This window comes from Gobius niger (genome assembly GCF_951799975.1).
Source record: "Gobius niger genome assembly, chromosome: 11".
In the NCBI taxonomy this organism is placed as follows: Eukaryota; Metazoa; Chordata; class Actinopteri; order Gobiiformes; family Gobiidae; genus Gobius; species Gobius niger.
The window spans coordinates 17182565-17207974 of record NC_136862.1 but is presented as its reverse complement, the minus strand read 5'-3'; the positions used below and the strand labels follow the sequence as shown (position 1 = coordinate 17207974).

Genomic DNA, 25410 nt, shown 5'->3' with positions numbered 1-25410 from the left:
TTTAAAGTCTTTTTCAGTGCTTTTTGCCACGTGTCGTTTCCTGTCTGCCCATTGGATAAACTGCTTTTAACATTTAACACCTGTTTTTCCCACAGCCTCATCTCATCTAGTGTGGTCCAATATATCCTCTCAACAGATGTGAAAGGTGCAGAACCTTAATCTAAACTCAATTTAAATCTCCCCTAAAATAAACAGCAGATAAACATAGGATTGCTGGGGGTACTTTTAGTTTATTTGACATATTTTTGCTCATAAATTCACCATGATATTGCATTATACATGTTCCTCCCTATAGTCACACCTCAGGAGAGCAAACCCACATTGATAAAGCAAAATACAGAATGCCCTGATTTACGGGGTGTGTTGATAACATGTCCCCCTGTAACTTGTAATTCTGCACCGGGACAGGGAGGAGATGGGGCATGGGAGGAGGGAAATAGCAGTGGAGCTCAAAGGAGAGTGCTGTGAATGAAGAAAGCTACAGACGCAAGACGTAAACAATATGTGGACACTGCTTTTTGGATCAGAGCAAACCAATGGGATTGTCAGTCTTTTAAACTATGGTAAGGATTGCACTGGCTTATTTGGGTGAATTTGTACACCTGCTAAAATGTCAAAAAACTTCCACTTAATGCACTTTTGTTCGCCTTTATGCAACATTTAGACTTAGACTTTGGTGGCTTTGGACATATTTAACTTAACATTTATTCCAGGGAAGGGATTTCGCTTTAAAAGTAGCAGCCCAGACTGTGCGGCTGGCGGTGGTGTCTATTTTCAGCTGCTCATGGCAACTCTGAAGGGCATAACTGTCCCATAATGACAGAGTACAGACCGAGGCCCTACATTTGCATGCTTTAAAACCATTCTCCAGCCCTGGGCGTGGACCTCAAGTCACTGCAGGGGCTTGTGGGGGCAGAAACATATGTGCAAAACGCCTCACTAGTGTGTCTGAGTCAGTCTCCCCTGCCCATTCTTTGGTCCGGTGTCTGGGCGAAAAGGGGGCCTGTGTTGACAGGCTGGGGGCTGACAAAGGGGACTGTCTCTACTGCATGTCAGTGGGTCTTCTCAGGGCTCGCACACACTGCTCCTGATTGTTACGCTGAGCCGGCTTCAACAGAGAGGTGACATCAGAGAGAGAGAGAGGGAGAGAGACAGAGAGAACGCCCCGTTGTCTCCGGCAGCCAGGGCTAAATTGGACTATAGCAGCTGTGGATGGGGTTTTGCCCAATTTTAATGCATCATCGATGACAGCACTGGGCCGCGAAGAGGTTACACACTTTGTTTTTGCTGTGTGGGTTGGGTGTTTGTGAATGGAAGTGGAGAGTTTAATTGCCGAACATAATAGATGGTGAGAACCCACAGCATTTGATGAGGGGTATAGGACTACAACTGGTGCTTACTGAAAAAAACAATATCCATGTTTGAATGTAGGGTTCGTTTTTCCCACTTAATAACTGGGAAGTTGTTAAAAAGTGTTTCAAATTGGCATTATGTAACATTTTTGTCGCTCTCTGTCCCCAAAGTCTGTCCTCAGATTCCCAATACTCTAAGTAGACAAAACATGTCTGTGTGGCAGCCTGTTGTGTCTGTGTTTTCTTGGATTGCTGTAGTGATATGACCAAAGATTTGCCAGCACAAACAGCATGTGGGCCATGTGGGTGGACGACATATCAGTTTTAGCAAGATGGTGAATCATATTTCTAGAGTTCAATAGTTTGAGCTTCTCCACAGTTTTGACAGCCATATCTGCAGCACCTGTCTGTGACTCATCCAAACAGGCACATCTGATCACATGGGCATCCTTGAACAGACAAATTGTACATCATGTTAATATATCCCCAAAGTTCAAACAGAGATCCAAATGATGTTACGACTTTCAATGAAGGGATGGCATTTTTGTACTGTATTAGGTCAAAATGACTTCAAGCCTATTTCATATCATACACAGTTATACTATCCCTTCCTTAATAAAGCCATGAAGTGATACCAGCATCCTCATGGGTCATTTCTGCGGTGTTCTGGGGAAACAATGACCCACTATAATCACGGGTCACGTGGGCTTTTAACTAGGCCAGAAAGATTCTAAGGAAAGCTCTGTTCCTATTGTAGTACAACTGGAGTGTCTGCAGTCCCATTGCTCCCATTCATCACCAGCTCCTCTCATATTGACATTATGTGTCCATGTTCAGGACTTTCGTGCGGCAGATAACTGTGGACGTCCAAGCGACATGGAGCAAACGAGGAGAAACAATATGGATCCTGGAAGGCAGACTCATCAGGTTCTGGAGGTGGGTCATTACCTGTAACTAATACGAAGAGCAGAGATGGTAGTAACCAGCTACATTTACTTCAGCAGAGCTACGTTCTTGAGGAACTTCTAGGAAAAGTTTCATGGCACTTTTACTTGTAGATGATGTAAGTTTGAGGAGGACAAAAAGTAATGTTGCCATACATATGGGGGAAAAGTTTGTGTTTCATGCACTTATTTCCAAACTCCCCCTAGAAAAGCTCTGAACAGCCCAGGCTTGAATCTGTCTGAGTCTTACTGAGAGGAGTGATCGTCCGACCATGCCCTCATTATCTCATTATCTTTCGTTTGCTCAGCACTTAAGTTGAGTATTTTTAAATCTCGGTTCCATTTGTGGGAATATATTTTCACACTTTGGAACCAGAAGGCAATGGGGATTAATTTGGAGACAGCAGTGTCAGCGGTATGTTGAAAGAAATAGTTGTAGATTTCAGACACACAACATATTCACGGAACCAGCTGATTATGATACAATTGTTTAACCTCTAACCGAGTGCATTTTCCCCAATTCAGCTTTACCCAAACCCATAAGGTCACAGCCTATAGGCCTGTGTAATGCCTCATTTGAAAGCTAAGACCTACAAAACTCATATTGTTTTTTTTGTTAGTTTTTCATCACATTTATGCCACCTTGCTTTTTGTCCCTTTTATGTTGCTCTTTTGTGGTGTTTAAGGCACTTTTTTGGCACATTTTTCACCACTTTTTCACCTCTCTTCTGTTGCATTTACATCGTCGTTTTCATCTAATTTTTGTTACTATTCTGACAATTTTTTCAAGACGCTTTTAGACTTGGGAAAGTGTGCTCGGTTCCGGTGGGGGTTAAGAGGTGAATTGATTGTTTTGACAGTAAAATGAAAACAATATGTCTGTGTTCTTGAAGTGTTTCGCCCCCTCTTACTCTGTGAAAGTGTGAGTGCATATAAACTCATGTGTATCACTTCTCTCTCCAGAGCACTCCCCTGGATCTGATTGAGTCAGGCAAGTCTCTGAAAGTACAAGCAGAGCGCCCTCACTTGGTTAGTTTGGGAAGTGGACGCTTGAGCACAGCCATCACTCTGCTCCCACTGCCCCCTGGTAAGAACCACTTCGTTACACCACACATTTTACTCATGTTCATTAATCATCACATCCGCTGCTAAAGTGGCCCTGACTGTCTTCAGATGCTTTGCAATCAGACGAAAACAACGTCAGTTCACAAACAAGGAAAAGAAAAAAGGTTTTGTTAAGTTCAACAAGGTTCTTCGGTCGGTCATTTGTAGGGCTGGGTATCGTTATATTTCTTTCGATACCAGTACTTTAATAATGCTTTTTCCGATACATAAAATATTTGTCATCTAGAACAGCAAAAATATGGACAAATTGTGTAAAAAAGGAAACAAAAAGAAAATGGGTGAAATTGGAAACATGTTAGCAAAAAAGAAGGAAAAAAATGGGGAAAACAAGAAAAAATTGGGGCAAAAATAAGACAAAACATTTAGGGGGAAAAAATTGGGTAAACATTAGGCAACATTTTTTTTTCTATATTTTTATTTTTCGGTGCCAGTAATACCTAAACCATTTTTTTTTTTTCAATTGCAGGGTTTCTCAATTTTCTTTAGAGGTGACTTGTGAAAGTGCAATGCAGTTAAAATTAAAAATTGCTCCTGCCCACTGGGTACCGCTACATTTCTTTCGATACATTAACATTAACAATACTTGATCTTCGATACCGATACCTGAACGATGCTTTTTATGACACCAGAAATATTTGTCATCTAGAACCGCAAAAATATGGACAAATTGTGTGTAAAAAAAAAAACATCAAAAAAGGGAATAACTTGGGCTAAAATGGGTGAAAATGGGAAAAAATGGGTGGAAATTGGAAAAATATTAGTTAAAAAAAAGAGCAAAAATAAGGGAAAAAATGGGGAAAACAAGAAAAAAAATGGGGCAAAAATGAGACAAAACTTTGAGGGGAAAAATTGGGTAAAATTAGGAAAAATATCAAAAAGGTTAAAAAAAATCATTAAAATGTGGCAAAACATTTTTTGGGACCAACAACGTCACAACTTTGATCTAAAAATGTTTTTCTAAAAAAAATTCAGTACTTTTTTTCGATACTTTTATTTTTTCCGATAGTACCGGTAGTACCTAAACCTTTTTCTCAATTGCTGGGTTTCACATCACAGTGTTCTAAAGGCCTATAATATGATATAGTGGTAAAATTATTTTGTTTTTGAGGAAATGTTTGGCCTTGTACAGAGAGATCATGGACCCAGTGACTGATATTAATGATCATTTGTGTAATTCATACATTTTCTTTTTATGGAAGTGTAATGGAAGTGTCCTAGTACCCAGTGTACTAGGACATAATCTCATTCTAGAACCTGAAAACAACAAATACCATACTGGTATTGTTTAACAGTAGCCAACCCTAGTCATTTACGAGCAGAAACTAGATTTTTTTCCCCCTGAATAAATAAAATAAATTCATATTATGTAGCCTGCGCTCTCTGTCCTCCACACTGATGGCTGCCAATCTGTGCCAAAGTCCTCTCGACTACCACCAACCACTCACACACCATTCACTTATTCAGCCTCTTAAAATGTAGCATTAAAACACCCCCTGACCTATAACATCACACTGCTTTTATGAATCTAGTGAACTCTTTATTATAAAGGACTCAGCATCATTTGTTTACAGAGCAGCTGTTGTTTAGGTTAAACGTTGCCCACTCTCCCGTTGGCCTTGACCCGTCGGCTGCTGTGGGCTGAGCACCCTCGTCTGTGGCTTTGAACTTCAGCCTAAGAATACTCCCCTCAAGTATTCACGGGACCGAGCGCCTCTCCAGTAACAGGGAATGTTTTCATGTTGTCGCAGGGAGGACCACGCTGGGCTGCGGGGTCACAGATATCCACTTGCAGGGTCCCGGGATCGCTCCTCAGCACTGCTACATCGAGAACCAGGGGGGGACCATCACCCTGTACCCATGCGGACACCAGTGCTCCGCGGACGGCCTGCCCATCACCAACCCTTACCGCCTCACGCAAGGTAGGGTCGGTCAAACTGTCGTCACGTGGGTTGTAGCTTTAGATCATGCTCTTTTACTTTCATTCCTGTTGGTATTGTTTTTTTTTTTTTCTTGTTTCTTGTTTGGTTACCACTTTACAGCGAAGTAACAGCACGGCAATAGAAGTTAACCTCTTAAACCAGTTTGGCTTTACCGAAATCAAAAAATGTCTTGAGAAAAAGTGCCTACATCTCCACAAAAATGGAAGGAAAACGAGGATGAGAACGCAACAAAAAATAGCAAAAAAGTGACAAAAACACAACCAAAATGTGACCAAAAAACTATGAAAAAGTGGCAAAGATGTGACTGAAATGCAATTAAAAAATCCACAAAAAAAACATCAGAAAAGTAGCAAAAAAAAACAGTGAAAAAGTGGCAAAAATGTGGTATAAATTCATTCAAAAAGCCACAAAAACATAACCGAAAAGTGACAAAAAAGTAAGAAAAAGTGGCAAAAATCCAATGACAACACGGCAACAACACAAGGAAAGAGATCTGTTTAGATCAGTTTTGTAGGTCTTAGCTTTCAAATTAGGCGTTACTCTGGTTTACTGTAACGTTTTTGATTTGGGTAAAGCCGAACTGGAAAAAATGCCCTCAGTCAGGGCAGGGGGTAAGAGGTAACCCTGTCGACTAAATGATATGAAAACAGAGCTGCAAAAGTAATTCATCCCCCTTATTCCAAACATGCTATTTCCATTCTGTTAACATGTTTTTTATTTATTTATTAATTTTTAAAATATTATTTGACAAAACATACAGTATTGAAATGGTATTGACAATAGTAAATCATTATCTACGTTTAAATAGGCTAATATTAGTAGCAGAGGCAGCAGCAGTAGTAAAGCATTAACTATTCAATCTAATCTTGTTTTTGGATCATGGACAATTTCATGGTTTTAAAACTTTTAAAAAGCAGTGAATTGACGAATGGAAAAAGAAAGGGCCTTTTTTTTCCAGTGAAAGACTGTTTAAGAGCTAAAGAGAATGCAGAGGCAACAGCGTAAGATTCCTGCACTCATTTTCGGAGTGCACACGAGTCCCGCCCCCTCAGACCCCTCTGCGTGGGACCCGGGCCAGCCGCTCCTCAGTCATTTGAAGCAGAGCCATCAGCCGCTGTGTGGAGGGGCTGTGGGGGCAACAGCTACTGGACGACACACGTCTTTGATCCTGCTTTATTTTGGATAAAGCAGTTACTTAAAAGAGAAGTTGTTTTCCATTTTCCACCCATTTTTGGATTGCAATAGTCAAGAGAGCAATGCAGCAACTTCATTCGGACGTGTGACTTTGAAGTGGATGGTAAGACTGTAAAAATGATTAGACTTAGCAATGCTTTAATAGTCTTTACTGCTTCTTCTCCTTTTTTAAATAAATCTATTGTTCATTTGACGTCTTTTTGCGTTTCTGTCTTTCACCTCGACAGGGTGCATGCTGTGCTTTGGTCAGGCTGCTTTTTTCCGTTTCAACCATCCCGAGGAGGCTTTGAGGATGAAGAGCATGTTGCCAGGGAGCCAAGTACTGACCATGACCATGACCAAGACCAATGCAACCGGTAAGTGAAATGTTATCATTATTATTATTAACATTATTCCAATCATAACGATGCACTGTATTAGCGGATAACACATTCATAAAGCACATACAGTTAAAAAAACAATACTGAAAATATAAAGTCTCCAGCAGAATGGCTTAAATCTCTTGTGTGCTCAAGGCCTAACTTTACTGTGTGGCACTTTTCTAACGGATGCCAAAATAGCTTGCTCTAAACTCATTATCTCCGGCCCACTAATCTACTTTTCTCTTTGTGTGACCTCATTGGTAAGGAGATTGTTACAGTGCATTATTTTGTAGCTCAGGGGCCGAGGGGCTCGTGCGCAGGGAGGCCTTGTGTTGTTGAGATGATATTTAAAATCCATTTTCCTTTGACCTTAACGGTGTTGCTGGAGGAGTGTGGGCTGTATAGTAAAATGTGGCACCACACCCAGGCCTTGTGTGTATGGCCCGCTCCTTCCTGCCCAGGCCCTGATTTCATCTGCTGCTCTGAATGAGGTACAGTGCAGGGTGATGCCTTTATATTTAGCTGTTCCAGATCCCTATGGGATTACAACACAAGTGAAGAGCGAATCATTCCAACCACTGGGCTTTATTTGTCCATTTTATAAGTGCCTTGCTTGAATGTGGATGTATACTTTTAAGTTATGGTAACCGTCCGGAAGAAGATTGTGTGTGTTTGTTGTTGCAACTGTTTTGCAAAGCATGCTAGTTATTTATTTCACAGGATGCTAATGTGTTTTTGTTTTGTTTCATACAGAGTCGCACAGTGTCTCAAATGGAAACCATCCAAGCTTCAAGAACTTCAAAATTAACAACTTATCAAAACATTTTCCAGACTCTTTATCCCACTTCAATGAAACAGCGAAACAGAGTCCTCCACAGGCCTCTAACATCTCTGTGGTGAATGGAAATGGTACAACAGAAGAGTCAATATATGAAAATGTGGGCAGCTTTTTGTGCCAGAATGAAGGGAACAAGACTCCACCAGTGCCTCCTCGTATGCCCACTATAGGGCAGCCACCTGTCCCGCACCCTCGAACCTTCCTCCTGAACTCTGGGAGGTCTCAGGAGAGTCCAAAGCTTCACAGGAACACAAGGGATGAAGTTTCATCAAGTCCCACTCCTTACCATAAGTCTGGGCAATGCTCAGATAACATAACACAAAGATTATCTTCAGTCAAACTTTCTCCATCAGCTCCATCCAGCCCCCGAACACAGACTCAGCAAAGACTAAAGAAACCAGAGCCCCCTCAGTCCACTGGCCGCCCTCCTATCAGCCCACACACCTCCAGGAGAGGGACTGCTTCACCCCTCTCCACCACACCAGTGTCTGGGAGTCCACAGGGTCAACGCAAACTCACAACGTCTTCAAAGGTCGAAGCCATTAGGGTTGTGTATGGACAGAGTCAATCACCTGTCTCAGGGCAGGATAAGGAGCCCAAGACCACACTTTTGAGACAAAACTCTGCCAGGTCATCTCCACTCGCCAGCCCTCAAAACCAAAGAAAAACTTCTGCCATGAAGTTCAGCTGCAACAAGGAGTCTAACTTCACAAAACCGTATACAAGAGAACGCAAGAACAGCATCTCTGAGATCAGTGACAATGAGGAGGAGCTCCTGGAGTACCATCGCCATCAGCGAGAGGAGCGACTGCGCGAACAGGAAATGGAGAAACTTGTGAGTACTACCGCCACAATCCCCCACCCCCCCACCACCACCACCACATGCTACATATGCAGCCGCAGCTACCTTGGGGTAAATGATGCTGACCAACTGCATTATTGACCCCTCAGACAATACGAATAGCAACTCCTCACACACTACAAACAGGCAAGGTGTGAACCAAGCACACAATGAGCAGACGAGCCAGAGCGGGATTCAAACCCCAAACCTCCTGGTTGTAAGTCGACCACATTATCACATGTTCAGCCACTGTCGCCCGTGATATAAACACACACACATACACTGGTGTTCCCCTATTCTGGCCTAGGTATAACTCTGTGGAGCAGTTAGACTGTGGGCATGGCAGACAACATGTCTGCATTGAGATATCTTGTCTAAGTCTCTTGGCTCAGAGCCACGGCTCTTCTCCCCAGAGCATGACTGACATCGTGGCCCATGTGGTCCAACTGACACGGGGTGAACATTCTTCAGCACTTCTTCAGCTGCACAGCGAAGGGCGAGTCTGGCTCTAACTCCACACTATATTTACCGAAACCAGCAAACGGTCTGTACTTTCAGTGTTTTGCCGGCTCAACCGCAGAAAGTTAGTCCTTAAAGTTTTATTCTGCTGTAAATGAGAGATTATCTAATCCAATCGCCTCCAAACCTCAAATGCACTGACAGCTGAGTGCACTACAGGGAAAGGGCGGGACCATCCCAGTCACCAGAAACTATTTCAGGAGCCAAAAGGTTTCTAGTAAATACAGGACAATCAGTGTCAGTAAGTTCTGTCCAGTCATCCACTACCGAGATGTGTTACACATACTCTGTAATAGTACACTCTCTCTGGTTTTATTAGGCTAGCGTATTATATTGCGATTACATTTCACATCACCAGGTTTAAGAAAGTCATTAATATACAGACGGCATTTAATGAGTTTTTGTATTGATCTTTAGACAGGAGGATAAGAGGGATTCCTCACCTCTTAAAGATGAGATGAACAAAGGCAGGATATCCTCAGTGAAATGAAAGCCAAAAATACAATGGAGTATTGAGTTACACTTGCACATTATATTTTCATGTTAAGTAGCTACATGTAATCCATGTAAAACTGTCATTGATTGAATGTCTAGCAGTTTAGAGGTAAACTCCTTTTATTCTGTTAAAGACAGTTTTACAGATTGCGTTGCTTAGTTAATATGGTCATTTAAGAGATAAACTGGGTTACTTTAGCGGATACAGTGAGTGAGATGATTCAAAACACATTCAACCCATCATTGAAACAATTGTTCTTCGTACAATAGTGTTAATTACGTCTTTAGCTGGAGCGATAGTTGTGCAACTTTCATTGTTTGCTTGTGTAAATAAATGTATTATTGTCTCGCGTCTTGTCACTATAGAAATTAAAACCACCAATTAGATGTTTTTTAAATAGTGTTTTCTTTTTAAATTAGCCTCACTCTGTCTAACACCTTGTTTTCACCAACATTTAAAAGAACCCTCTCAGGAGCAGATGACATGAACTTTGGCTCCTGCAGTCTTGGATTACACCTGTCAATGCTCGTGGCCGGGGGACAGCTGCCTAAACGGCCCAATGTCACACAAGGACGCCCATAGCTCATGTGTATGTGTAGGATCTGTAACAAACATGCTGTTGGTCTCTGTAGGAGCGGCAGAGACTGGATGCCATCCTAAACCTGTGTGCGGAGTACAACCAGGAGGACGGCTCTGTGGACCTGGGCACCATGGTCAGGACGGGGCTGACGGGGGGAGCGTGTCCCGACTCTGCACCTGAAGATGTGGACGAAATGAGCCAGCGAGAGGAGTCCAGCAGCACAGAGAGCACACACCAGGAGGTAACCCTTTAAACATCCCCACACAGACTATTGTGTGCTTGAGCTGACCCGAAGCGCCCCATGTGACCCCAGTGTGCAGAGCTTTTGGCTGGTGAAGAGAGGAAGTACCTGGAGGAGGAGCGGAGCAGGATTTTAACACGTGTAGATGAACTGAAGCAGAAAGTGAATGAACTGGAGCAGCAGCTACAAGAGACCAAACATGAGGTCAGTTCATACGTAAGAACTTTACAACTATAGCGTTCAAACCTATGTTTTACGGGACTCCCTAAACGCAAAGCCTTTTATCCAACAGATGGTTTAGCAGGAAGGTTTCCAGGGACACATTTTTGTCATATTTGTGCTGATAATAACTACGAGTTTGGAACCGGTTAGGAACAGGGATGTAGTTAGGCAGTGTTCGAGTTGGTGACTTTGTTATGTTAGATTATCTAAGTCTGACAATGCTCTTCCTTTCGGACTCAAGAACAAAATGAGAATGTAAACACAAGGATGAGGAAGCAGTTCGGCCCAGTTTGATGTTATGTTTGCATGTTTTTTTTTCCTCACAGGTGGAGATGGAGCAGGCGTTGCTACAGGCGGAGCGGCAGGCTGAGCAGGAGCAGGTGGAGGCTGAGCAGAAAACCATCGCTCAGCTGCAGCTCAGACTCAGTCAACTGGACAAGACCACCCAGAGAGAGAAGGACATGGTAAGGCTCGCTGTGAAAACATTGTTCTGCTGTAAATAACTTCAAGTGTCTGACAGTGAAGGCATGAGCATTACTCTACAAGTATGATGCTCTACACAGTTTAAAACATTTCTTCAAGGACACAGGCTTTCTCTTCCATTATGACACTGTTTAAGATTTGCATGGTTGTCTGAAAATAATGTTCATGTTCATATTTGGCTTTCAATTTATCCTTTGTCTAACTCTGTGTCCCTCCCGTCTAACTTTTAAGCTAACCTGTGTAGCTTCTGCTGCGACCTAACTATTCTTGGCATGGGTGCTCAGAGTTTTTTTTTTGTTCCCTGACTTGTCGTGTGTTGAATGCGGACCGGTGTATGTGTGTTTTCTGTTTTTAGGGGAGGGCTAAAGTGTCGGCCGAGCGGAAGGCCCTGGAAAAGCAGAGGAATGAGTACAATGAGCTGAAGAGGCAGTTTGATAAGTGCCCCTTGCCTCTAAAGGGGCAGGTACAGGAGCAGCTCAGCAGGGTCAGTGTCTCACACAGCCCACTGGCTGACTGCTGTGAGTTGTAATAACATAGTAGTTCCACAGCTGGTGATGAATTTTCTCTAAAATCTTCACAGCAGAAACAAAAAGACTTAATAGTCACTGTGGAAATGAAGTTAAATCATAGCTCGTGTGGCTATATGTAAAGCATGTCTCCACAATTATTGTAAATACTATTTTTTATGTTGCTTTATCATGATTTAACATTTCCCAATTGAGATAAATAACACTATTAACCACCTCTAAGACCGTGCATGCAGTTCACTTGATTATAAAACAGATGCATGCTGGTATAATGTGCTGTGAACAGTTCTGTGCACCTTGGTTCTTAAAGGGATATTTCAGGATTTTTGACATAGGGCCTCATTTCCTAGTTAGCCAGAGTGTTGCTGATTTCTGGAGATATTTTTTTATTTATTCATGCAGTCCTTTTATGTGAAGAGTTTAGTGGTGCTAGGCTAGTGCTAGGCTAGCACATGTGATGTTAATTAGTAGCCTGCATTAAAAACAGTCTGGCCCAAGCACAGTGCACCTGAGGCAAATCACTTATAACACCAGACTACTTATATACAGGTCTGTGTTGACTGAATTTTTTTTAAAATATACCCATTTTGCTAGGTTACCGGATCTACAGTAGTTTGTTGGCATTACTACATGTGGAATTCACAAAGGAGATATGGCAACGTTTGGAGCACGACCCCATGATTTTGAAGAGGTTTTTAATGCAGGCTACTAGTTACCATAGACATGCACTAGCCTAGCACTAGCCTAGCACCACTAACAACACTCTGGATGACTAGAAAATGAGGCCCTATGGTCAAAAATCCTGAAATATCCCTTTAATCGATGGCAACATGATTTTGTGCGGGACAGAAAGCAGAGGCGCTGGACTCCGGGACCAAACAGTTTGAGGAGCTGGAGTTCTGTCAGCTGGAGCAGGAGAGCAGCCTGGACGAGAGGAAAGAGTCTCAGAGCTCACAGCTCCTGCAGGAGAAGGCCGATCACCACTGCAGCATGGCCAAGAGGAAGGTACGATCATCTCTGAACATCTACATGTTTGTGATATCATCGTAGTTAGTGACTGTCTGCCTTTTTAGGAGAAAGTGGCAGCTCTTGAGGCTCAAGTGAAGCAGCTGGGGCTTCAGGCGGTCCAAGAGTGTGACAGGATCGTGAGGGAGCGAACTGTAAACCTGCATCTGCTTCAGAAGGTGATTTCGACACGATGCTATTATCAGCTCAGGCTTAGTGCACATTGGGAATCCTACGGTAAAATGAGCCTCTTAATGGTACTATGGCAGATATGTTTGAGTTGGTTTGTAGATAGTGCTTTTGTAATTACTGTGCACATGAAAGAAAAACTGTCAAACTAACTAAGGTGAACTCAATGGCATCAAAACGTGGCAGTGTAAAGGAGTGCAAGAGAAAAGGAGGCAAATATATCACTTTCTTAGAGTAATATTGCTCTCTATCTGAGATTTTATCATCTTATTCCAGAAAGTGATCTCAGCTGTGTCATGTTCATATTCATTTAAACTGACAGGCGTTTTGCTGTTTTAGGAACAGGACAGGTTGTGTGCTTTGGAAAGGAATTATCTGTCAATGACGGGGAAGAACTTCACGATGCCCAACAGCAACATCAAAGTGAGTATGATGTTCCTCGTGGAGAATATGGCCATGTTTTTCTACCCTTTTGACTCAGATGAACTCTTTAAACAGGACTTTCTTCACATCAGCGAATCAGATCTTGTTTTATTGGAGGGTGCTTCTTGTAGCTCTTGTCCCTCCTCCTTGTCCTCCTGTAACCCCTCTCCTGAGCTCTGTTCTGATCCAATTCCTGTTAGGCTTCAAGAGGTAAATGTAGCAAAAGGGCATGGTTGTGTTTTCTAAATCCAAGTCGATTCTGTTTTTCTGCTGGATGTAGTGTGCACTGCAGTGTGTCTCAATTGCTTGCCGTCTTATTTGCCAAACATCTGATAACCTGTATTACAGTTAGTACAATATCTCAGGAGTGTAAACTTTTGTTCTGGTCACACTGACTGTAGGAATACCTCAGGCTTTCTGATGTCTTTAAGATGTATGGAAGTGCTTCCATACAAGCTGCCTCTTCCCCTGCCACTCTCCACTGCTTGTCTCTCGCTGTGCCCTGTGAGGTACAGACTCTTTATTCTGTTTCTGATAGAAGTGTTTATAAAACTCACTGTTAGTTAAACTTGTTTTCTGTTTCTCTGTGCCTTCTCTGTTGATTGACCGCTCACATCACAGGAGTACATCACTGTCAGTCAGTTGAGCCAGATCTTTGGGCTGCCGATGCTCGATCCCTTTCCCTCCTCTTCTCTCGCGTCATTCCAGCTCGCTTCCTCCGAGTCTACTTTCACATGCCACACAAACACATCTCCCTCCTTTCTCTCTGTTCAGGTTTGTTCTGTCATGAAGGCTGCCGTATTTAAACTCCAGTTTCCTACTGACATAATGCTCTATGATCGTTCATTGCTTGATGTTGCTGATTCTGATGCTTCACTGCTGTGTATGGCTGAATGCTTCTCTTTACTGTAGAGTCAGCCTGATCTGAGCAGAAATGCAATGCCTCCTATTAACCTGGAGCGCTGGTACCAGGACATCATGGCTGTTGGAGAGGCCCAGCCCTGTCCGCCTCCGCTGCCTGCCAAGTCTTTGTCTTCGCGCAGACATGCGCAGGTAAATCTCACCTGCGGAGGAGTGCTTCAGAGGTTAAACACCCCTTGACCAGAGAGTGAATGTTCATGTTCTGTACAAGTCCAGTGTTTGACGTTAGTGGAGCAAGTCTGCCCTCTACAGGACAAACAATCTGTAACTTAATTGGCTAAATCTAATTGTGTGTGTATTTGTTTTATTATATTTCTGACTGACCTTTTTGTCAGTAAATTGTCTAAACCTTTTTTGCTTTTATCACAGTTGCTAAAATCCAAATCAGAGGGTGAGGTTGGTCAAGTTACACCTAGTTCTTCTCACGTCAGTAATGGTGGAACTTCACATGAAAAAATGAACAAGGTTTGTGAAATGTTTTACACAGATCTTATGGCTGTTATGACACTTATGTTTAAACTTATTTGTAGGAACTCCAATTACTTTTAAGAGACCTCCCAAATTGCTTAGACACAGAGTCAAGGAAACATTTGGCTCTTCAAGGCAAAGGTAAGTGTTACATTGTTTTTTAAGTGTAATTTACTAGATAGTTTTTCACTTGTATGTAATGCACAGTCTTATCTGCATCAGAAGAGGGCAGTGTGAGTCTGTGTAAGTTTTAATGACATTGTTTCCCTTGTCTAGACCCCTCTTCAGTCCATCACTCCATTCTGCACCACCAGACGCCCCCTGTTGGCAGCCAGGCGTACGACAGCCTGAGTCTGGAGAGCTCAGACAGTCTGGAGACCAGCGTGTCTGCCGGTAACTCTGCCTGTTCCCCGGAAAGGTGAGAGACTGGAAACGAGCAATTGGCTCTGTTTCCATGGGAACACTTAAGTCTGCCCCGTTTCCCCGGAGAGGGGTCACCGCTTTGTTCCTCTGACAACATGTTTGGTTTTTATGGATGCTCACATGAGGATGGTGCACTGGCTGTTTACCATACCGACCCGTTTTAAGTTCCCTGACTGTGAAGTTAGGCATCCAAAGTGCATATTTAGCGGTGATAAGGGAGGGAAAAAAATCTCCTGCTGCGCTGAGTGATTTTGTTTGTCACATGAATGGTCACAATCTGCTTCTTTGTGTGTGGTTGTTTCAGCGCTCTGGAGGCCCAGCGCGTCGAGGAGATGGAGAGGATGCTGAGGGAGGCGCAGCAGGAGAAGGCCCGGCTCATGGAGAACAGAGTGAGTTTAACAAAACAACTTCTCAGATTAGAACATAATCACTTTGGTCAACTCTGTTCAAGTTTAAGATGCATATAGTGTTTCTATAGCCTCAAATACACATATGCCTCAACTGTACACTTGGATACAAATCAAAACCAAAACAGATGGATTGGAAATATTCTGCTGTCGCTCAAAAATGTTTCCACCGTTATTTTGATGTCGATGTTTGACCTCCTCACCCCCAGCTAAACCAAACACATTTTCTTCAATTCAGCTTTACCCAAATCTAAAAGTGACTGGAGAGATTAATTAGGCCAGTGTGACGCCTCATTTGAAAGCTAAGACCTACAAAAAGTCACTTTGTTCACATTCTTTTTCATCCCATTTTTGTCTCTTTTTTGTTGCTCTTTTGTTGATTTTTTTAGTGGCTTTTTTTATAGTGTTTTTGTCACATTTTTTGCCACTTTCTTGTTAATTAAGTTCTTGCTACTTTTTTTGCTGCACTTTCATCTTGTTTTGTCACATTCTGTTTTGTGGCTTTTTGTGGTCACTTTTTTGGTATTTTTTGGTTACGTTTTCTCCTCTTTTTGTCCCTATTTTGATGCTTTTTTTCAAGAAGCTTTTCAATTTGGATCCTGTCAAACTGGAGACAATGTGCTCAGTTAAGGTGGGGGTTAAGAGATTAAAGAATAAGTTTGAAACTCTCCGGAAAACTCTCCAACTTCCAGCTTCAGTGCCAGGGGTTGAGCCGTGTCAATGGCAAAAAGTTTTTTTTTTTGGCGCGTATTCTTTCTACAAGTGGAACTAAAGCAGACAGGTATTAAGTCATACCGAATCACAGCCACCTTTCAAGTCGACATGTCTGAAAATAACTGTCTGAAAGCTGCAAAGGATCATTTTCATCAGCAAAGCTCACATGTCTCGTTCAGACTTTGGGGATATATTTTACAAAACCCTGGATTGGGACTGGAATTCTCCCGTGCCCCCTCTGACAGCAGTTTACTTTGTATTGCAATATTTGCCCATCATTAACATACCCTTGTTTTTTGGTGCGCCTCTTCTTGTGGCGGTGGCGGCTGCGTCCCAGGAGAGGGAGGTGCAGGCGCGGAGGCTGGTGCTGGAGGACGAGCGCAGGAGGCGGGAGGAGGCGGAGAGGCGGCTCCAGGATGAGGCGGCGCACAGGCGGAGGCTCGTGGACGAGGAGGTGAAGATGAGAGAGAAGCACTTCTGTCAGGTCAGTGGAGCGGCGGAACATGTTGCTTTGACCTCAGCTGACTGTGGAGGAAACAAATATGAGCAAAAACAAACTACATTTAATTACACAATGAAGACTTTACCTTTTCTTTATGTTTTAGCCTTAACCTCTTAACTCCCGACATAACCAAGTGCATTTTCTCCAGTTCAGCTGTACCCAAATCTAAAATGTTACAGCCTATAGGCCAGAGTAGCGGCTCTTTTGTAAGCTAAGACCTACTAAATTAATCTTAATGGATATTGTTCCCTGCTTTGTTGCCGCAAACAAAACAAAGTGAGACAAACACAACAAAAAAGTTTTTTAAAAAGTGAGACAAACACATCAAAAAGTCAGAAAAACACAGCAAAAAAGTGACAAAAAGGGGAGAAAATGCAAAAAGTGACAAAGTGAGAATAACACAACAAAAAAGTGTGAAAAAAGTGAGACAAACGCAACAAATCAGTGACAAAAAAGTGAGAAAAACGCATTAAAAAGTGAGAAAAATGCATCAAAAAAGTGAGAAAAACATGACAAAAATGTGACAAAAATGCGGTGACACGCTGAGAAAAAAAGGAGGTCTTAGCTTTCAAATGAGTCATTACACTGTTGCTCTCAGGTCCAGAAGCTTTTAGATTTGGGTAAAGCTGAACTGGAGAAAATGTGCTCGGTTCCGGCTTAATCCACCTCATGAAGTGTGATCACCCATAATACAGGTTCATCTAAAACACCAGACACAACTTACCGAGTCATTCCCCCCGCAGGCCCGTCCCATGACGCGCTATCTGCCAAACCTAAAGGAAGAGTTCGACCTGCGCGCCCACGTGGAGTCGTCCGGCCACAACATCGACACCTGCCCCTTCGTCATCCTCACGGAGAAGATGTGCAAAGGTCACCTGGTCAAGATGGGCGGGAAAATCAAGTCGTGGAAGAAACGCTGGTTTGTTTTCGACCGTATCAAGAGGAACTTCTGCTACTACGGGGGTAAGCAGCATCGCCCAGACTTGAAATGTGTTTTTCTGCTGACACTATGGAGAGGGAGGACGTTGCTGGCAGGTTTTCGTGCTCACTGTACGTTTCACTTTGATTTAAGCTTAGAGGCCCGAAGCACAGTCCAGACGTTGCATCAACGGATCGCTGCAGTGAAAGTGTAGTTTGAAGTTCAGTCGAGCCGTCACCTGTGGGCCATTCATTGCCTTCTTCCCCATCGGCCTCACTGTGCCTTTGAAAACGAGACAAAACACTCAGTGCTGTCTGCGCGGAGGTTTTGGGGACACTAAAAGGAACCAAAGAGAAACCGCAATAGGGCCTCTGAAACATTTCTCAAGTTAAATCCAATTGATCTCTATAAGATCCAACGAATTAAGTATTTTTTCTGATTAGGCCTTGTTTTTGTTTATGTTAAAGGCTCTACACCTGATTTATTTATTTATAATTAGTGGAATGAAGTAGTTTAGTCCGGGGGGGGTATGTGAACCCTTTGGAATTTCTTCTCTGATTGTTTACATGTTCAGAGTCCACATTTTATGACCTATTTAGGCGAAATGTACTGTAAGAAATTCCAAAGGGTTCACATACTCTTCCTCCCACTGTATGTTAAAAAGTGAAGAATGAGTTTGGACTAGGGCTGTTTTTTTTTTTTTTTTCCCTCATATTGATTGATCTTGATTTTTTATTTTCCTTTTTACATAATATAAATGAAACCTTATATACAAGCCTCAGCTAAAACAAAAACAAATGCTTTCCTCTGGTGTCATTTAACACAAAAATCTTCCATCGTCTAGTTCAAACTCCAAAACTAGGCGCTGTTTCTGCCACAGGATTGTCTGTAAACCTGTTGATTATAAAGTCCGACGGTCATTACTGACCAAAGTAGGGATTGCCATTTTGATTACATTTTGATGAATTGCTCAACCCTAGTTTGGACCTAAAACTAACTTGGAAACTTAGTGGTTTCCTCTTTCATGTCAATGTGAACTTTTTTTGTATAGCACATTTGTAACACTGGGTGAAAATACACAATATATACACTAATATACAATTTAAAAATAGAGAGTAAAAAATACACATGATAGAGTCATAATGCAGCTCAGCTTGAATTGAACGCCAACAGATGTGTTTTAAGGGTGGTTTTAAAAGGTTCTAGGGTTGGGGCAGCGCTAGTGTTTTGGAGCTCTCTCTCCTTGCGTCTTTAAACAAAATAAACAAAATAAAAAAATTGGTATAGGGCCTTTAATGCACACTTTCACAGTCGCAGAGACAGCGTATGGCTCCTGTTGCATTTCAAGTTTTTATCGTTGAGCAGTTTTGACAGTGTATTACACAGATATAAATCTCGGACTGGGCAATAAATCTAAAATATATAAAAAGTAATAATCTAAATGGTAAAATCAAGGTCTCTCACACGATCAGCACTCAGCGGCTTTTAGGCCTCCTTAACGATTATAGTCTTGGGAGTATCAGGGTCCCCTTTTCTCCACTGCTGCTTATTGATTTAAATGAAAAGGCCTGAAATGAATGGACCTTTATTGTGCCAGTACTGAAGAATAAAGAAACAATTTTATGGGCTCCTCCATCAAGATGCATAAACGATATATATTTTATTTTTGAGCCATTTCCGCGGGTTCAAGTCTCTCTATCCCTCAGTGTAACTCTGTCAATTACTTATGTTCATTTGTTTGTCGTCATTGTTTTGTAATGTCCATCTGTACGACTTCCCGGTGATTTCCAGGCGCGTTGAGACCATTGGTTATGGCGGTATTGATAAGGAAATATCAATTCTCTTCCTCAAACCATCTCCTCTCGCGGCTCGCTCCGTTCACTTGACTCGCCTCTTCACCCCCTCGCGCTTGACGATGATGATGGTGATGATGATGGTGATGAAACAAGATGCAAGTCTTTCTCCAAAAGTGTTTTTCTCGCAGAGGAGGCTAGCTTCTGGCTTGTTCGTGACTAATAAAACGAAGCTCACTTTTCAAAAACATTTAACTCATTACTAAGCAGATTTGACTTATGGAAAAGAGGGACAGAGAAAAGAGTCGGACTAATTACGGCTGGATGTTTGGTTTGTGGTCATGCGCCGCACGTGGAAATATCACATTAGAAAACACAGAGCAGCTTCTTCTGAGCAAAGCCGTGAAGTTGAGTCAAGTTGCATTAAGTTGGTTAACCGCTTATGAGATGCATTTTCTCCAGTTCGTCTTTACCCAAATCTAAAAGCTTCTCAACCAGTGTAACGCCGCATTTGAAAGCTAAGACCTGCCAAACTGTCAGTAACTTTGGTATCACTTTATGTTACACTACCTTGATACATTGTACTTAACTAAATTTAGTACAATGTAATGTGCTTTGTAATAATCTGTAATAACTTGTACCTGTGTAGTACATACACAAGGGAATAACCTGTATTAGTACTTTGCTAGGACATAATGCAATAGGACACGAGGCCCTTAGGTTTAGGGTCTATGGTTCGGGTTAGAGTTAGAATTATGTCTACATTATGTACCTACAAACTACAAATACATATTATTACATTGTGTATCTAACACATAGGTACAAGTTGTTACACATTGTTACAAAGCCCATTTAGTTGGCACAATGTATCAAGGTAGTGTAAAATAAAGTGATAACGTAACTTGTGTTGTGGCGCGTTTCATCACATTTTTTTAAGCAATTTTGTTCGAGTTTTTGTCAGTTTTTGAACGTATTTTTGTCACTTTTTTTGTTGCATTTTCATCAGGTTGTTCACATTTTTGCCACATCTTTGTTTAATTGTATTACGTTTTAGTAAAACTTTTGTCATGTTTTTGACAAATTTTTGTTACATTTTTATCATGTCAGGTTTTTGTCACATTTTTGTTTCATTTTCGTCAGGTTTTTGTAAAATTTTTGCCGCTCTTTTGTCACTTTTTTGCTGCGTTTTCATCCTCGTTTTTGCTTCATTTTCGTCATGTGTTTGTTTCATTTTCGTCACATTTTTGTTTCATTTTCGTCACATTTTTGTTACATTTTTGTCACGTTTTCATTTAATTTTCGTCAGGTTTTTGATACATTTTTGCCGCTCCTTTGTCACTTTTTTGCTGCGTTTTCATCCTCGTTTTTGTTTCATTTTCGTCACGTTTTTGTTTCATTTTCGTCACATTTTTGTTTCATTTTCGTCACATTTTTGTTTCATTTTTGTCAGGTTTTTGTCACATTTTCATCACGTTATCGTCAGGTTTTTGTTACATTTTTGCCGCTCCTTTGTCACTTTTTTGTTGCGTTTTCATCCTTGTTTTCGTAGCTATTTTGACTCTTTTTTTTTGGTTTCAAGAAGCTTTAGATTTGGGTAAAGCCAAACTGGACAAAACACGCTCGGTTCATGCTCATGGACTTAAAGGCTGTAATCGACTGCCCTTAGGATCTGCTTGAATTGAAACTCTTGGAATCTTCCCTTATTTACTTCAGACACAAAACGTTTGGACTTCATTTCACTAAAATAACACAGATTTCTTCGTGAGGTGAGAAAAGTTTGAGAACCACTAGTCCTTCAAACATTTCTCCTCAAGCGCCACCGTCGAAAATCACAACTCTTCACAACACGGTGATTTCAAAGCCCCTCAGGATATTTGATCAACGCAATCAAAGGACCAGATGCAAACGCTGACCTGATTTCTACCTAAAGATAAATCCCCCTTTTTGTCTGAAGATCTCCAGGAAAGAACACGGCTCGCGGGGGGAAAGAAGAAGCCTTAAAAACACACAAGCAAGTGCGACTGAAGAAAACAAGTCAGATTAATAAGGTGTTTGAGACTCGGGGCGCCGCTTCAAATAGACCTGCACTTGTAATTAGCCTCTCGTCTTCTGATTCTGGCGGCTCGTACCTATACACATACATATTCATGGGACTACAGGGCGCTGCAGGGGAGAACTCATCCTTTGTGCAACATCTGGAGTCAAATTGGTCCTGAATATACTGGGGGACAGTTGGGGTACTGATAAAGTGGGGAAAGGGGCCAGTCCTGTGGAAGATTTACTTTTATTTCCTTGTTATATTTTGTTTTATTGTGTTATACACGGGAAAAAGTGACCAACACATTTAGCTTTGACTTGAATGTAGGGCTGGGTGAAATGGACCTAAAGTCATATCCAGATATATTTTGATTGAATATCGATATATATCCCGATTTTTTCCCCGCAAAATGAGATCTGTGAAATGAAATGTTAAGTCAAAGTCAAGGCCAAATACAAGAAAACTCACTATAAAATGTAAACATAAACACTGTATAACAAAGCTCCGTAATTTAAACACATTTACACACATTTAAATGAAAAACATCTTCAATAAAAATAGCCTAGAAAATAAAATCGGGCAATCTTTTTCTGAGGGCAGCATTTATATATAAAGAGAAAACAAAATAAAGCACTCAGTTTAAGATAAACTTTTTAAAAATCTGAGATTACCTTTTTCTTTTTGGTAACTTAAGAGCTCATCCATCCATCCATTTTCTTCCGCTTTATCCGGGGCCGGGTCGCGGGGGCAGCAGTCTCAGCAGAATGCCCAAACTTCCCGATCCACACACACCTCCTCCAGCTGTTCTGGGGGGACCCCGAGGCGACACCACCTTGTCCCACTAGGACATGCCTGGAACACCTCCCGCAGGTGGCGACCAGGAGGCATCCGGAACAGACGCCCGAGCCACCTCAGCTGGCTCCTTTCGACGTGAAGGAGCAGCGACTCCTTCACAAAGAGCTCATCTGAATGTGAAATATCCCAATATTTGCGATATAATAATCTTATTCCATATCTCATTTAAAAATGTATCTTAATATCGATATATCGCCCAGCCCTACTTGAGTGCATTCATTGTGTTACATTAACCTCTTACCCCCCACTATAATGAAGCGCATTTTCTCTGGTTTGGCTTTACCCAAATCTTGGAGCTTATAGACTATAGGCCAGTGTAGCCCCTCAATTGCAAAACAAATCATAACTTGAGTTGGTGCTGAGTTTTTATCACATTTTTTGAAGCTTTTTTCTCTATTTTTTTAATAGTTTTTTCATTGCTGTTTTCCGTTGCTTTTTTGTTCTTTTCGGCTTTTACGTCTCTTTTTCATCACTCTTTAGTCGTGTTTGAGTCACTTTTTCATCCTCGTTTTCGTCGCTATTTTGAACCTTTTTTCAAAAAGCTTTTAGATTTGGGTAAAGCCAAACTGGAGAAAATGTGCTCGGCTCAAGTGGGGGTTAAGAGGTTAATTCCTTTTATGAACATATAGATGATGGGAGAGTCAGACCACTGCACAAAGCCTTTTCTCCAGCACATCCCAAAGGTCCTGACTCTGTGTTGGCCTGAATCACTCCCAATTTGAGCCCAATGAATCCTTTGTTTATCATCAATTAAAGACATTTCTGCCATAATAAGTGGGTTTCAGCTGATCTCATTATTTGGGCAGATGATGTCACTGAATTTCATTTTATTCAGTGACACATTAGATCGTTAACCTCGTATAACCGCATATTCTCCGGTTCGGCTTTACCCAAATCTAAAAGCTTCTCGACCGGAGAGCAACGGTGTTATGCCTCATTTGAAGGTAAAGACCCACAAAACTAATCGTAACTTTGTCGCCATGTTTTTGAAGCGTTTTTTCTTCTTTTTTTTGGTGCTTTTTTCCCTTCAGTTTTGTTTTCTTTCATCGCTTTTTTGATGTTTCTTTCCCCCCCCCCAAGCTTTTAGATTTGGGTAAAGCCAAACTGGAGAAAACATGTTTGGTTCAGGCTTGGTTAAGAGAAGAACAGGTGGCTCCAAAAAACCGTCTTGTTTTATTATAAATTCCCATTTGCCAAACATACTGTTCAAATGTGTTATCACCGTGTACATGTATTTATCTTCCGAAAGAGGAAAAATGTAACTAGAGCCTTTTTTTGTGTGTGCTAATATTAAACATTTATTCTGAATTGAAGTGTGTGATGTGCGCTTTCAATCGCCGGCCCGTTTCCACGTCTTGTTCCTGTAATGGCAGAGTCTTGCATCAGTGGAAGACGTAATATATTTTGTATCTTAATTTCTCTTTCTGCTCTTTCTTTCTTTACAGACAAGCACGAGACCAAGCTGAAAGGACTCATTTACTTCCAGGCCATTGAAGAGGTTTACTATGATCACCTGCGCAGTGCCTACAAGGTAACCAGCACTTTTTGAATCAATAGGACTTTACAGTTTTCAGTCTGTAAATGAAGGAGTGAGGATGTGACATTAAAGTTAAAAGAAATATTTTGAATGGAAGCGTTAGACGAGAATATTTTAAAGAATCCCAGACAAAACACCGAATATGTTTCATACAAGAGCTGCTACTTTTCAATCGTTATTAAGCAGCAGCTCCTTTACCAAACTATCAAACAAATAAAAAGCATATTTTTCATTCTCAATTGGAGAAGAGGAAAAATATCTGCTGATTTACTGATGCAGATGTTCAGTTTGTTCAGAGAATCTAAGTTAAGTATTATAATTAAAAATGAAGTGTTTGCTGTTTTTGTTTGCAACGCAGTGAATGAATGTGTTTTCGACAGCCCCATGCGACCTTGTGTTATCGACCACACGCGTTTTGTTGTCGGGGCAAATTCAGTCCCAGTGAACAAAGGAAGCAACAGGTTCAGCTCTCGTCTGTAATAAAGCCCTGTGCTTTTCTCCAGAGCCCAAACCCGTGTTTGACCTTCTGTGTGAAGACCCACGACCGCCTCTACTACATGGTGGCCCCGTCCCCTGAGGCCATGCGCATCTGGATGGACGTCATAGTAACCGGCGCAGAGGGCTACACGCAGTTTATGAGCTGAGAGCGAGAGACACACCTGTGGACGAAGATGAACGGGCCTCGCTGCTCCCCCACGGCGCGCGGAGAAGCTCAAGGTGAAAGCGACACAAAGATGGACTTCTGAGGCGCCTTAATCTGGAGCTCGCACTAACGCCTGATGCTCTGCAGCAAATGAGGGCTTAGCTGAAACAAAGGTGCTTTCTGAATAATGTATAAGTGCTAGTCCCTTCAGTGTGACCTTTCAATAGTCCACAAGCCTCCTTAAATATCGTGTGCTTAAAGTAAGGCTCATTTTCACACAAGAAGAACACACATTTTTACCATATCTCAGACTTTGTTTACTGCATGCAATTGTCCAAATTCATTTTTATACTATTTTTATTTAACGCCTTGTTTAACTAAAGGCATAATTAATGTGTTCAATTTATGCAAATATTCTCAATATAAAAATATTTATTTAAATGTCACTTGGTGCCAAAAAGTTTACATTAACATTTTGCAAAAGATGTAATCACTTTATATGGATGATATTTAAGATTTTTTCTTACAGGCTAAGCTGCAATAAATGTCTGTACCACTTTATCAAACTAGTCACTTTTTACTAAAGATTTAACTAGATACATATATAAATACAATGAATCCATGTAACAGTAATGTAAACACTATATAATAAAATACAGAGTAAGCCTCATGTCGGTTTGTTTTTGTTCTTGTAACTTGAACAAATTAGTTCATTTCAAAACAAGTGTTAGATCCTAATTAATCCCCCAAATGAACTGGAAAACATATGGAAATAATATGTTAATTGTTCTTTTTACGCGGTTATTTCATAAGCCATATTGAGGTCTCCTTTAGGACTGGCTGTTTGTACAGGAGCAGTCAGGTGGTGTGATTTACTAATTGGTTCATTAACTTTGCACTTGTTCTGCA

At 41.5% G+C, this 25410-nt stretch overlaps 1 protein-coding gene across 5 annotated transcripts; it reads left to right on the top strand.

The window, feature by feature from the left end:
• Positions 1–434: 434 nt before the first annotated feature.
• phldb1a (pleckstrin homology-like domain, family B, member 1a) lies at positions 435–25058 on the top strand. 5 transcript variants are annotated; one of them, XM_079565501.1, is made up of 24 exons: positions 435–563; positions 2190–2288; positions 3260–3383; positions 5170–5340; positions 6783–6911; positions 7671–8590; positions 10244–10432; positions 10505–10636; positions 10981–11118; positions 11493–11621; positions 12514–12669; positions 12738–12848; positions 13198–13281; positions 13683–13790; positions 13903–14055; positions 14194–14334; positions 14572–14667; positions 14733–14811; positions 14947–15088; positions 15398–15482; positions 16552–16698; positions 17460–17679; positions 23767–23852; positions 24362–25055. In XM_079565501.1, the coding sequence occupies exons 1-24, from the start codon at positions 561–563 to the stop codon at positions 24500–24502; spliced, it is 3783 nt and encodes a 1260-aa protein (XP_079421627.1). In that variant the 5' UTR covers positions 435–560; the 3' UTR covers positions 24503–25055. The 5 variants fall into 5 exon arrangements, with proteins under 5 accessions (XP_079421627.1, XP_079421629.1, XP_079421626.1 ...); XM_079565500.1 differs by lacking the exon at positions 435–563 and adding an exon at positions 955–1268 and having other exon boundaries at positions 24362–25056; XM_079565502.1 differs by lacking the exons at positions 435–563; positions 11493–11621 and adding an exon at positions 958–1268 and having other exon boundaries at positions 24362–25052.
• Positions 25059–25410: the final 352 nt, after the last annotated feature.

Excerpts from the sequence above, each read along its gene's own strand:
- phldb1a (XM_079565500.1), top strand. The coding sequence starts at position 1,245 with ATGACAGCACTGGGCCGCGAAGAG. Across the intron at positions 10,637-10,980 it reads TACAAGAGACCAAACATGAG|GTGGAGATGGAGCAGGCGTT; the intron begins GTCAGTTCATAC and ends TTTTCCTCACAG. Across the intron at positions 16,699-17,459 it reads GAGAGAAGCACTTCTGTCAG|GCCCGTCCCATGACGCGCTA; the intron begins GTCAGTGGAGCG and ends TTCCCCCCGCAG.